The sequence below is a fragment of the Sorex fumeus genome, unplaced genomic scaffold, assembly GCF_029834395.1.
Source record: "Sorex fumeus unplaced genomic scaffold, SorFum_2.1 ptg000093l, whole genome shotgun sequence".
Taxonomy (NCBI): domain Eukaryota; kingdom Metazoa; phylum Chordata; class Mammalia; order Eulipotyphla; family Soricidae; genus Sorex; species Sorex fumeus.
In genome coordinates this window covers 4,972,426-4,985,965 of record NW_026606150.1, presented here as the reverse complement: position 1 = coordinate 4,985,965, position 13,540 = coordinate 4,972,426, and the positions used below count along the sequence as shown (strand labels likewise).

At 56.7% G+C, this 13,540-nt stretch overlaps 2 protein-coding genes across 6 annotated transcripts in view; one reads left to right on the top strand and one right to left on the bottom strand.

The window, feature by feature from the left end:
- Positions 1-13,540, bottom strand: part of KAT5 (lysine acetyltransferase 5) — a 95,907-nt gene that overhangs the window by 79,903 nt on the left and 2,464 nt on the right. For all 4 annotated transcript variants that reach the window (XM_056132040.1, XM_056132043.1, XM_056132039.1 and 1 more), the window contains 4 exons: positions 12,782-12,922; positions 12,601-12,694; positions 11,204-11,363; positions 10,866-11,087 (listed from right to left, as the gene is read on the bottom strand). In XM_056132040.1, the coding sequence (XP_055988015.1) occupies positions 10,871-11,087; positions 11,204-11,363; positions 12,601-12,694; positions 12,782-12,922 (612 nt within the window). In that variant the 3' untranslated portion in view covers positions 10,866-10,870. The remainder of the gene's footprint in view (positions 1-10,865; positions 11,088-11,203; positions 11,364-12,600; positions 12,695-12,781; positions 12,923-13,540) is intronic.
- Positions 9,395-13,540, top strand: part of RNASEH2C (ribonuclease H2 subunit C) — a 36,352-nt gene continuing 32,206 nt past the window's right edge. Inside the window, exons 1-4 of one of the 2 annotated variants that reach the window (XM_056132049.1) lie at positions 9,395-9,617; positions 9,809-9,984; positions 10,077-10,196; positions 10,315-10,494. In XM_056132049.1, coding sequence (XP_055988024.1) covers positions 9,446-9,617; positions 9,809-9,984; positions 10,077-10,196; positions 10,315-10,341 — 495 coding nt within the window. In that variant the 5' untranslated portion in view covers positions 9,395-9,445 and the 3' untranslated portion in view covers positions 10,342-10,494. Of the gene's footprint in view, positions 9,618-9,808; positions 9,985-10,076; positions 10,197-10,314; positions 10,495-13,540 lie in introns of those variants that run through there. The other variant, XM_056132050.1, reaches the window with a different exon arrangement.

Genomic DNA, 13,540 nt, shown 5'->3' with positions numbered 1-13,540 from the left:
AAGAACTTTCCCGTCAGAGCATGTCGCCAACACAGTATAGGTCACACGTAGAACCAAAGATGCAGCTTTTGGGGCTCGAGCAACGGGACAGTGGGGAGGCGTCACATGCAGCCGACCTGGGTTTGATCCCCGGCACCCCATATGAAACCCCCCCCCATCCCCGCCAGGAGTGATCCCTGAGCGCAGAGCCAGGAGTAAGCCCTGGGCATGGCCAGGTATGCCCACCCCCCCCCCCACACACACACACAAAAGACAAAGATGCAGCTTTCTCTTGGGGTTGGGGAGATGGTGCCAAGGGGCATAAGAGCTTGAGCCTGAGCCCTGGTACTAACTGGGCCCCCTTACCACGAGGTGTCGCCATGGAGCCCCTATAAACGTTAAAGTGTCACTTGCTCTGGGAACTTCTGCTTTTATAGGACATCCTGCATTTCATCTGTCCGCGCTGAGTGAGAACATTGCCCTGTGTCTGCGCCTTTGAGGAGGGGGTGAGTGGCCGTTCACAGGCATTGCTCAGGGAACCGCCGGTATAAATGGCGCCACTCAGGCCCAGCAGTGCTCAGGAGTCACCCCTGAGCTTAGGTAGTGCCCCATGGTGCCTGAGAGAACCCAAGTTCTCCCTCCTCAGGGATCTAACCTAGTGAGGTGTCCTTCCTTGGGACCCCGGGACCCAGAATCCTACCTGTACTGAGCATCTCTGGCCTTTGGGGATCGGGGAACATGAGCACCCAACAAAACAGTCCCCGGAGATGACCATGGCATTCTTGTCCCCTGTGTGCAGGCAGCACTGCCCCCCAAGAGATGCCCAGGAATAAGCGTTCCTCACACCAGCTGCCTCTCTGGGTTGGGACCCCCGGGACCACCGGCTGGAGAGATGGGCAGGAAAGCTGTGGTGAGGGACTTCCAGGCGGCTGAAGACAAGGGTGGAGCTCAGTCCCCACCCGACGCCCCAAAAAATGTGGAACCAAGAGATCAGTGGTTAAGGCACTTGCCTTGCATGCGGCTGACCCAGCTGCCATCCCCTGCACCACGTATGGTCTCCTGAGCACTGCAGGAGTGATCCCTGAGCACTGTTGAGAGTGACTTCAAAGCACCACCGGGTAGGCCCCCAAAAGTGAACTCATTTTGGGGCTGGAGCAATAGCACAGCGGGTAGGGCATTTGCCTTGCACGCAGCCAACCCGGGTTCGATTCCCAGCATCCCATATGGTCCCCTGAGCGCACCACCAGGGGTAATTCCTGAGCGCAGAGCCAGGAGTAACCCCTCTGCATCGCCGGGTATGAGCCAAAAAGCAAAAAAAAAAAAAAAAAAAAAAAAAAAAAAGTGAACTCATTTTGAAAAAGTTTAAAAAACAAAACAAACCATCTTTCTCGTTAGACCAGGGGAAATGCTATACTAAAAAGTGAATGCGGGACTGGAGAGATAGCACAGCAGGTAGGGCGTTTGCCTTGCACGCGGCTGACCCGGGTTTGATTCCCAGCATCCCATATGGTCCCCTGAGCATCACCAGAAGTAACTCCTGAGTGTAGAGTCAGGAGGAACCCCTGTGCATTGCCGGGTGTGACCCAAAAAGCAAATAAATAAATAAATAAAAAGTGAATGCAAGTGGGCTGGAGCAATAGCACAGTGGCTAGGGCGTTTGCCTTTTTGCCTTGTCCTCAGCCAACCCAAGTTCGATTCTCAGCATCCCATATGGTGCCCTGAGCACCGCCAGGAGTAACTCCTGAGCACAGAGCCAGGAGTAACCCCTGTGCATCACCAGATCTGACTCGAAAAGCCAAAAAAAAAAAGTGGGGTTGGAGCGATAGCACAGCGGGTAGGGCGTTTGCCTTGCACCTAGCCGACCCGGGTTCGATTCCCAGCATCCCATATGGTCCCCCGAGCACCACCAGGAGTAATTCCTGGGTGCATGAACCAGGAGTAACTCCTGTGCATGGCCAGGTGTAGCCCAAAAAGCAAAAATAAATAAATAAATAAATAAAAGTGAATGCAAGAGAGACTGGGGTCACAGCACAGAGGTGTGGAGCCTGCTTTGTGTTGGTCTCCCAGATTCAATCCCCGACACCCTGTGTGGTCCCCCCAAGCACAGCCAGGCGTGATTCCTGAGTGTAGAGCTAGGAGTAACCCCTGAGCATCACCGGATGTGCCTTCCTCGCCAAAAGAAAAATGTGAACCAAAAGGAAGAGTCCTACACGGAACCAAGCCCTCAGCTTGACCTGCAGACTCACTCAGGCTCTCACGGAGAGGAGGAACAGCCCGCTGCCTGCCGTGCTGAAAAACGCTGGGTGAAACAGAACAGCTTCCACATTTGATCTCCCCAGAAATGTCGCCCTGAGGTAAAAAAAAAATGTCAGGGCAGGGCTGAAGTGATAATACAGTGGGTAGGACGTTTGCCTTGCACCCGGCTGACCTGGGTTTGATCCCCGGCATCCCATATGGGCCCCTGAACACCGCCAGGAATAATTCCTGAGCATCGCCGGGTGTGACCCTGAAAGTCCAAAAAATAAATAAATAAAAATGAAAAGGGTTCAGACTGCAGGGAAGGGCTGTCTGCAGTTTGAAGAGGCAGCCTCTGAACCCCAGGGGTGCAGAGGCAGAGAGAGAAGCCAGGAGAAGCGCGTTCTTGGCATCTGGCGTGCAAGAGGAAGCAACAGCTATTTCGTGGGTCTGCAAGGCAAGGCCAAGCAGAGAGGCCCAAACTCCTCATCACCCCTAATAAGCAAAAGCATGAAAACGCGCAGACAGGTAGTTCTGGCAGAGGGTGGCATTCACCCAGGGACAGCTAAAGCATCAAATGTCACAAAAAAAAAAAATGGGCTCTTACAATTCCTTCTAAAGTAAAGTAAAGTAAAGTAAAGTAAAGTAAAGGCCCTTCCGTTGATCATCGATTTGCTCGAGCGGGCCCAGTAACGTCTCCATTGGAGACTTTGTTGTTACTGTGTCTGGCATATCGAATACGTCCCGGGGAGCTTGCCAGGCTCTGCCATGCGGGCAGGATCCTCTCGGTAGCTTGCTGGGCTCTCCGAGAGGGGCGGAGGAATCGAACTCGGCTCGGCCATGTTGGCTGCATGCAACGCAAACGCCGTACCGCTGTGCTATTGCTCCAGCCCTAAATATCAGAAAAGTTGCATCATCACCTACCAAGGGAAATTCACATGCACCCCGAGAAACCAGCAGAAGGACACGACACCATAGGACCCAGAACTGATGCTACTCAAAGCACGTTCCTGTGACCGGAGCTATGGCACAGGACGCAGGGCTTGCATGCAGCTGACCTGTGTTCCGTCCCCAGCATCCCATAGGGTCCCCTAAGCACCGCCAGGAGTGATTTCAGGGCCAGGAGTAGGCCCTGAACATCTCTCTGAGTGTGACCCAAAAAGCCAGAAACAAAACATATCCCTAGAGGTGTGCAAAGACATCAGGGGCGAGAAGTTTCAAAATAGAGGACGGGGCCAGAGAGATAGGACAGTGGGTCGGGTGTTTGCGTACATGGCTCTGGCTCTATCCTGGCCTCCGTATGCTCTGCTGAGCATCACTGGGTATAGCCCAGGGAAAAAATTATAAAAATGGAGAACAGCTGGGTCGGAGAGACTGTACATGGGTTAAGACACTTGGCTTGTCATCAGTGAACCCCAGTTTGATCTACAGCACCCCATAAGTGCCCCCATGCACTGCTAGGAGTAATCCCAGAGCACAGAACGAGCCCCCAAACTCTGCTGGGTTTGGAGACCATGGAACCCAGGAAGAAATGAAAAGTGAATTGACGACTTCAGGAAAAAACTGGGGGAAGAGAAAGCAGGGGGAGAGAATTTAAAAATAAAGATCGGGGGCCATGTTGATAGGACAGCAGGTAGGACATTTGCCTCGCATGCGGCCAATCTGGGTTCAATCTCCAGCCTCCCATCTGGGCCCCCAAACCTGCCAGAAGCAATCCCTGGGCATAGAGCCAGGAGTAAGCCCTGAGCACTGCTCAAACAAACAAACAAAACCCCAATTCTAAGGTACCCAAAGGAGAGCAGACACCAGTGAAAATATACTACTAAGGGCATAGCAGAAAGACAAAAACAGAAAGAAAAGGGGTGGGAGTGATAGCACAGTGGGGAGGGCGTTTGCCTTGCACGCGGTCAACTCAGGTTCGATCCCTGGCATCCCATATGGTCCCCTGAGCACCGCCAGGAATGATTCCTGAGTGCAGAGTCAGGAGTAACCCCTGTGCATCGCTGGGTGGTTCCCGCTCCCCTCAAAAAAAATCACAGAAAGAGAAAGATGACACAGGGAGAGTTTGATCCTCAGGGCACCAAGTACAATTTGGACAGTTCTGCCATCCGGGACTCTGGCACCCCAAAAGAGTGGGCACCAATCACATATGGCATCCGGGTAAGAACACAGCATGTGTGGGGGACCTTGGTCATTGCAACAGCAGAAAGGAAGGGATGGGAGGGATAAGAGGAAAGGAGAGGAGACAGGGAGAGAGAGCACAGGGCCTGAGGCATTTGCCTTGCATCCTGCAGACCCCAGTTTGAATCCTTGGCATCACATGTAGTTTCCTGAGCACCACTAGGAGTCACTCCTGAGCACAGCCAGGAATAGCCAGGTCACAACTGCAGGGTGTGACCCGCCCCCCCCCCCCCAATTTTTTTTTTTAAAGGGTAGGAGCGGGGCTGGAGCACAGCAGATAAGGGGGTTTGCCTTGCACGCGGCCGACCCGGGTTTAATTCCCAGCATCCCATATGGTCCCCCGAGCACCACCAGGAGTAATTCCTTAGTGCATGAGCCAGGAGTAATCCCTGTGCATAGCCGGGTGTGACCCAAAAAAGAAAAAAAATAAATAAATAAATAAAAAGGGTAGGGGCTGGAGCAGTAGCACAGTGGGTAGGGCATTTGCCTTGCATGCAGCCGACCCAGGTTTGATTCCCAGCATCCCATATGGTCCCCTGAGCACCGCCAAGAGTAATTCCTGAGTACAGAACCAGCAATAACCCCTGTGTATAGCTGGTTGTGACCCAAAAAGCAAAGAAAAAAAAAAACAGGGTAGAGAAAGAATCCTATTGGTTTCACTAGAGTGAGTGAGCACTGACACAGTGCTGCAGTGGCCCAAACTGGCCCAGCCACAAAAAATAAAGCTGCACGTGAAGGGTTGGGGCAATTGGGTGAGTGTGCGCTCCGCAAGGCATGACCCCACACTGTCCCCCTTCACCACTGGAATCAATCTGAGCATCACCGGGGGTCCCCCACCTCCCAACCTGTAAGTTGTAAGGAGCCAGTAGGAACCTTGGAAAGGACCCCAGCACCCCCCACCTGGAGACACGGCCTCCCGCAGCTTTTAGACTTCAGAGACGAAGAAATGGTCCTCCATTTCCACAGGTTACAGATGGGGGGACTGGCAGAGGCGAAAGAAGCCAGTGGCAGTAGGCGTCCCCCAAACTGCAGCTGGAGCAACCAAGCAAGAGCAGGCGTTGTTTTCCATTTATGCCAGCGGAGATTGTGGATGCGAACAGGGCGGCTTTGTATCAAGCCTCTGGAAAGCAGTTTTCTGGTTAGTTGAGCTGTTTTGTTTGGGATTCAGACCGGGTACTACTCACAGGCTCCTCTGTGGGTTCTGAGGATCGAGTGGGGTGGGGGGTAGGGGTTCCCCTCGTGCACAGCCTGTGAATAGACCCTTTGAGACACTCCCTGGCTCTGTTCTCTGTGCTTCAACAGCCGAGAGAATCCCCTGAGCTGAGAAGGGGCGAACACACAGGTGCCCCACCTGGAGTGAGAACACGGGAGTGTGAGTTCCCTTAGAACACTAAGGCGTGCAGTAAAATGCTTTGAAAGGCGGCAAAGTGGAAATAGTGGTGCGAGGGGCTGGAGCGATAGCACAGCGGGGAGGGCGTTTGCACGCGACTGGCCCAGGTTCGATTCCCAGCATCCCATATGGTCCCCTGAGCACCGCCAGGAGTAATCCTGAGTGCAAAGCCAGGAGTAACCCCTGTGCATGACCGTGTGTGACCCAAAAAGCAAAAAAAAGAAGAGAAAAAAAGAAACAGTGTCATGAAAGCACGGGAGGAGGGAAAGCAAGGAGTGGGGGACTTCCCCAACTCATCACTGCAGCAAGTTGGGGCTTCAACGTCTTTCCCAACCACCAGGCTCTGCTAGCTTTTGCCAATAGGGGGCGCAGCGGAGCCGCGCTGAGGGCAGGAGGTGCTTTTCCTGCAGCTGCACTGGCAGGCTAGGGCCGGGCTCCCAAGCAGTTGCAGTGCTCTGCAGTGACCAGTTCCAGTTCCTGCATGCACCTGCCCTCAGAAGCCTACAGCAGAGACCCCCAATTCCCCATGAGCACTTCCCCCTGGCCCCCTGGAGCAGTGCGCTCAATCTTCTTTCCTCAGTGGCCCCGTTTGGATCTTGCTTCCTTCCTCTGCACATGTGCCGAGTGGTTTCCAGCATGTTCCATGAGCTGCCTTTCAAGCTCCAGGCAGGGGTAAAAGCTTCCTGTCTTGAGGGGTGGGGGCTAGCAGGGCTCAGGGACTCCTGGTTTAGTGCTTAGAGGTTGCTCCTCAGGGGTCATGTGATGCTGGGGCTCAAACCTGGGGGTCCTGCATGCAAAGCATCTGTTCAACCACTTCTCCTTAGGGCTGAGAATAGGTCTGAGGGGCCTGAGGGAGTAAGCCCTGGGTGCGTATGGGTGGGAAGCTCGGGATACAGTCTGTCCTCCCTTCTGGTCCAAGCACCCCTGCCCTGCCCTTTGGTCCCGGGGAAGGACACTGTGTCCTTCCGGGCTACAGATCGGGTGCAGCTGAGGGACCCAGGTAGCTGGTGGAGCATGGATGGAAGCACCTTTCGGAGCCCTGACAGGGTCAGGCCAGACTCTTCTACCCCTGAACAGCTGCTCTTTCAGCCTCGTGCTGGATCTGCAGCTGCTGACCGTGTAATGGGAGCCCCAAGTCCCCCTTATCAGGGGATCTTCATTCAGTGGAACATAACCTAGAAAACTGTTTTCTGCACTCAAGGATCACTCCCGGGGCCAGAGCGATAGGGCGTTTGCTTTGCATGTGGCCAACTGGGTTTGATCCCCAGCACCTAATATGATCCTCCAAGCACTGCCTAAGTGTGGAGCCAGGAGGAACCCCTGAGCATCGCCAGGTGTGGCCCAAAAGTCAAATAAAAAAATAAACAACAGGGGCCAGAGCAATATAGCAGGTAGGGCATTTGCATTTTAGTCAGCTGACTCGGATTCAATTCACGGCACCTTTTTTTTTTTTTAATTTTTATTACTGAAACACCATGAGGTATAGTTGTAGACTTACAAATTTTTGTGCTTGGGTTTCAGTTATACAATGATCCAGTACCCATCCCTCCACCAGTGCCCATTCTCCATCATTTACATTTTTTAAAAATTTTTGTTAGTGAAACACCATGAGGTACAGTTGTAGATTTACAAATTTTTGTGCTTGGGTTTCAATTGTACAATGATCAAACACCCATCCCTCCATCAGTGCCCATTTTCCACCGCCACGGGTCCCAGTATCCCTCCCACCCCACATCCCTCCCGTCCCACCCTGCCTCTGTGGCAGGGTATTCCCTTTTGTTTTCTCTCTCTCTCCTTTTGGGTATTGTGGTTTGCAAAAGAGGCATTGAGTCGCAATCATGTTTGGTCTGTAGTCTACTTTCTGCATGCTTCTCCCATCCTGGGAGGATCCTCCCAACACGCTTTATTTGGTGATCCTTTCTCTATCTGCGCTCCCTTTTCCCCCTAGAGTGTGTGGCTGGCCTCCAAGCCATGGAGCAAAACTCCTGGTACTAATCTCGGCCATTATTGGGTGTAAGTCCCCTATTTTGTTACTTTATGTTCCCCAGATGAATGCACTCTTTCTATGTATATCCCTCTCTTTCTGACTCATTTTGCCTAACATGATACTTTCCATGTAGAACCATTTGTATGTAAATTTCATGACTTCATCTTTTCTAACAGTCACGGCACCTTTGGTGGTCCCAAAGCTCTGCAGGAGTGATCCCTGAATACAGAGCCAGAAGTAAGCTCTGCATCACCACCAGTGACCCCAAATCCAAAACTATAAGAGGGGGAAAATAAAATAAACCAAAAAAATTAAAATAAATAATCATAGGAGGGGAAACATACAAAAACAAGAAATAGTGAAGAACTAAAACATGGGGGGGGGGGCCTGGAATGATAGCACAACGGGTAGGGCGTTTGCCTTTCACGCGGCCCACGCAGCCGACCCAGGTTCGATTCCTCCACCCCTCTCAGAGAGCCTGGCAAGCAACTGAGTATCTCGCCCGCACGGCAAAGCCTGACAAGCTACCCGTGATGTATTGGATATGCCAAACACAGTAACTCCAAGTGTCACGATGGAGACGTTACTGGGCCCGCTCGAGAAAATCAATGACAATGGGAGGACAATGCTACTGTGTGTGTGTGTGTGTGTGTGTGTGTGTGTGTGTGTGTGTATCCAGCTGTATCAATAGTCACTTTAGTGTGAACACTAAAGAAAAGATAGAATTGGGCCTGGGCCTGGGCTCACGGGGCTGAAGCACATGCTTGTGCATGCAAGAATCCCAGATTTGCTCCCCAGTACCGGCAGAGCACTGAGCTGGGAGCAGCCCTCCAGTCACCAGGTGTGACCTCAAAACCAAAACCTAAATCAACCCAGACTTATAAAACTCCATCCACAGGGGCCTCAGAGTTCAATCCCAGGGCCCCCACCACGGGCCCAGTGACAAGGGGGTGTGTGAGCACCACCACAAAAGGGTCTGCACCCCGGCAAGCACCACGGTACAACCAAGCTGTGTGACCCCCCAACATCACGACAGAGAAAGTGGGGATTGCCCATCAACCCGTGTGGGAGACAAATCACGAAATTTAGATAAAATGTTGAGGAAGGGGTGTTTTCCTCAGTAAGCTAAAAATTAGAAACCACCATCGATATAAAAAGCCATTTTCAGAACCGCTTTAATTTGTTCACACTTTATTTAGTTTGCTTTTTTGGTTCACACCTGGCAATGCACAGGGGTCACTCCTGTCTCTGCATTTAGGAGTTAGTCCTGGCGGTGCTCAGGGGACCATATGGGATGCTGGGAATCGAACCTGGATGGGCTGCGTGCAAGGCAAACACCCTACCCGCTGTGCTATCTCTCCAGCCCCTGTTCACACTTTAAAGGGCTGTTGGCCACGGGTGCGGTTTCGGGGCAAAGCACTCGCCTTGCGTGTGTGAGCCCCTGGGTTCAGTTTCCGGCACCTCCAAGAGTGGAGGGGGTGGAGGGCGGGGCGAAATAGTCTGTACTCGTCCAATTTCAGGGAATCTAACAGGGAGACGCCGCCTAGCAGAGGCCTCCGGCAGGGACTACACTTCCCAGAAGCCTCTGCGCCGCAGCCCGGCCTCCCGACAGGCCCCGCGCGTTTTCCGCGCCAGCTTTGGCCTCGGACCGCAAACGGCGACGGCGGCAGAAGATGGAGAGCGGCGACGACAAGTCCGTGGAGAAGCACCGCGTCCACCTGCGTCCCGACACGCTGCGCGAGGCCGCCCCTGCCACGCTGCACCTTCTGCCCTGCGAGGTCCCGGTGAACCGGCCCGCCCCGGTGGGGCGCTTCTTCACCCCGGCCATCCGCCGGGGTCCGGACGGTGAGCGCGCGCGGCCGGACTACAACTCCCGGCAGCCCCCGCGGCCGCGCCGCGCTGTCTCGGGCGGGCGTCGCCGCGAGGGCTTCTGGGGACTGTGGTCCGTGCGAAGGCGGCGGGCGGGCGGCTGCCGGGCTGCTGCCCCGCTGCACCGCTGCCCCGCTGCCCACTGAAGCCCGGCTCTGCCCCGACAGGGCTCCGGGTGTCGTTTCGGGGCCGCAGCCTGCGGGGCGAGGAGGTGGCGGTGCCGCCCGGCCTCGTGGGCTACGTGATGGAGATGGAAGACAAGGGAGAGGTGCTGGGGGAGCCGGACTTCTCGCCGAACCCGGGGGGAGAGCTCGGAGAGGAGCAGGAGCTGGAGCGCAACTTCGTGAGCAAGGGCGGGGGTTGGCCGCGGGGGTCGGGCCGACGGCGGAGGGGGGGAGGGGGGACGCCCGAGGCTGAACCCGGCCCCTCCCCCAGGACCGTTTCATGGGAGCCACGGCTAGTTTCAGCAGCTTCACCCTGTGGGGCCTGGAGACCGTTCCCGGGCCCGATGCCAGGGTGCGTGGAGCCCTGAGCTGGCCCAGCCTCGCCGCCGCGGTGAGTGGGTGACCGGGCCGCCCCGTCTGGCCCCAGGGTTTGCCCTGATTCGTCGGGATCCTGCCCCCCCACCGCGCGTGTGCCCCCGGCCCCGCCGCTAACGGGTCTCCTGCTGCAGATCCACGCGCCGGTGTCTGACGACTGAGCAGCCAGCGCGTCGCCCCAGTCCAGCAGCTCTTCTCCTTGGAGCCCCCGATTCCGCCACCCAATAAACGAGCGCTCCACAGCCACCTGCGAGCTGACAGGCCCCGGGACCCCGAGGACGACACTGCCCCTTTGCCCACGGGAACTTCACGTGGCTCTCTCTGGCCAGTAGTTTATTGCAGGGGAGGTGGGGGTAAGAGAGGCCAGACTTCACCCCGGTGCCCACCCCACCCCACCCCAAGTTTTACAAAAGTTATTTTACAGCACGACTCTCTGCAGAGTGCCCGCCCCTCACTGCACAGCTGCCCTGCCCCAGTCCGCCTCCTGCAGGCCGGGGCCTGCCGCCCGCCGTCCTGGTGCCGACCGGAGCCTAGAGCTCCATCGGGTGCTGGACACCAGCCAGCCCCTCCCGGGCCTGTCCTCTCCGCGGGGCCCTTGTCCTCAGCCCCGGCTCCCGGCGTGCCTCTTCGGGCTCCCGTAGGGACGGCTGGGGGGCTCTCAGCCCGGGTTCTGCCGTGGCTCGGCCCTGGTCACCACTTCCCCCTCTTGCTCCAGTCCTTGGGCGTGAAGTGTAGACATTTGGAGTCGATGCGAAGGAGCCGCTTGAGCATGGCCCGCTCGTGCCCGTCCACGATGTCCTCGGACAGCGTGAGGATGTACTGGCCCTTGTAGTAGTTGATGAGGTTGAGGTACTGCAGCGTGGAGATCACATCTTCCTTCTTGATGCTGGTGATCTCGCTGATTTCGCTGTGGGGGAGCAAAGGTCAGGTCCTGGGGGCCCTGACTGCCCCAGGCCCCCAAAAGGGGCACCTCGGACATCTGGCCCTGCTTGGCATGCACCCCGGGACCGCGGCCACGCTCACTTGATGGTGATCTGAGGCCTCTCCCCGCTCTCCGACTTCAGCCCCATCAGGATCTCCAGGATGGTCTGGGACCAGTAGCTGCGGTAGGAGAGCAGGCCGAGGTCCGAGAGGGGCTTCTCAGGGGTCCCCGTTTTCCCTTCCACCTTGGAAAGTTCATAGCCTGAAGCAAAGGAGCAAGTGGTGGGTGAGTGACCAGGTGCGTGCTGACAGCTTTACTTTGGGGATGGGTTGGGCCGTGGTACTTGGGATGGAAGCAGGCCAGCGGCACTTCGGGGACCTTAATGACATGTCCTGTCTGCGCTGTGCCTGCCAGTGGTCCCAGGGCGTGGAGGCAGCTAGGGCGAGGGACTGGCTCCAGGGAAAATCACCCTCTGGTATGTGAGGGTGGAATGGGGGACTCTACTTCTGGTTCAGGCCTGGAATGACCCAGGGATCCACAGCTGGGGAAGGCTGGTCTGGCTGGGCAGTGAGGAGCACAGAGTGCTGCCTCCGGCTGGAGAGGCCCTGCGACACCCGGGGTACCCCTATCTCTGGGGCAGTCTCCCTTCTCCGTCAGGACCCTTCCTCGCCGCCGTCATGCCCGGGACATGTGTGACAGGGCCTCCAGGCAGACCAGGGTGCACCTCCCTGCCCTTCCCGTGCCCTTCCAGCCCACCACACTGTGACTCTGAGCTGGCCCCTGGCAACTCGGCAGGACTGGGCCATCTGTGTGATCAGCCCTAGCAGCTCCACTGTGGAGACTTCCCGGGGGGGCCTGCTTGCACCCCTTCTCCAGGGAAATCTCAGGATCAGGCTTTGCTGGGTTTCCAAAAGTATCTGTCCTGAGCATGTGGCATCATTCTACAATCACTATCTTGTCTTTTTCTTCTTTCTGGAGAGGGCTACACCCTGCGATGCTCAGGGTACTCTGGGCTCTGCACTCAGGCTCCTGGCAGGCTCAGGGACCACACGGGATGCCAGGGATCAAGCCTGAATCAGCTGCACGTAAGGCAAGTGCCCTCGCCACTACACAATGGCTCTGCCCCCTACAGTCAAGTTCCTGGAGGGCCCAACCTATGCGTCTCCACCCTACAGCTAGGTGCCCCTCATTCTCCCAAGGGCCTGCTGAGAGGACTGGGATGGAGCGGCAGGATGCAGGAGCCAGAATGTGCCCAAGGGGGAGGTCTTGCTTTGAATGTATCAGGCCCTGGCCCACACCCCAAGCCCCCACAGGCGTGCCCCCTGCCAAAAGACTGGGAAGTACAGAGGGGCCACGGATGCAGGACAGCCGCTTGAGCAGACTGCCCTGCCCGCTGGCATGGAGCAGGGGACAAGGCCACCAACCCGAGGTGACCCGTCTACCAGGGCACAGGGGCAAGTGGGAGGAGGGAGGGGAGGAGCCCTGGCGCGGCACTCACTGAACTCGATCAGCAGCTTGCCGTAGCCTCGGCGCTGGTAGGGGGGCAGTGTCAGGATACACGCCACGTTGTAGTCTTCCGTGGACTCCTTCTCCTGGAGGAAGAGAAGGGTGGCGTGAGCGCAGGAGAGGTGGGCGGGTGAGGCGGGCTGGGTCAGGCCGTGGCACCCGAGAGCACCCACCTTGGAGAAGTAGCCCACGATGTGGAAGCCCTTGCAGTCGTACTCGGTCATGACGTAGAAGAGGAAGGGGTCTGTGTCGTAGTAAAGCGTCTTGTGGTCGAGGAAGCACTTGGCCAGGAGGCACAGGTTCTGGGAGTAGCTCTGCAGGGACAGGCCTGTCACACCCGGCCCTGGACACCCTATTTCTGCATGTCCCCTGTGGCTGGCCGGGGCCGTACCCCGGCCCCTCCCTCCGTGGCCTGGCTCCCCCCTGTATCCCCACCCAGACCTGGCGGCCTCCACAGGTCCCCTGTGTCGGGGCTCTGCCCACTGTCACCCCTCCAGAAACGGATCTGCTCATCTACCAGAGTGGTCAGAAGCTCGGGTTCAACAGGAACAACCCTTAGAGGTTTTTCCTGTTGCTTCCTCCTCTGCCCCTGCAGGGCCCTGCCCTCGGGATGCCCCCCCCCGGGTCCCTGAACTACTTTATCCCATCAGTTTTCTTCTGCTTTTGGGTCACACCCTGCGATGCTCAGGGCCGACTCCTGGTGGTGCTCGGGGGACCATATGAGATGCCGGGGATCAAACCCAGGCTGGCTGCGTGTAAGGCAAAGGCCTGCCTCACTCTGCTCTGTCTCTGGCCCCATGCCTGAGTGCTCTGAGCCTGCCTGCTTCTGCAGGCTGGAGATGGGAATCCTGTTCTCAAGTGTCTCCCGCTGCCCTGGCAGCCACGAAGGTGGTGGTGCCCACGGTGCCACTCCAGAGCACGAGTCCTGGTGC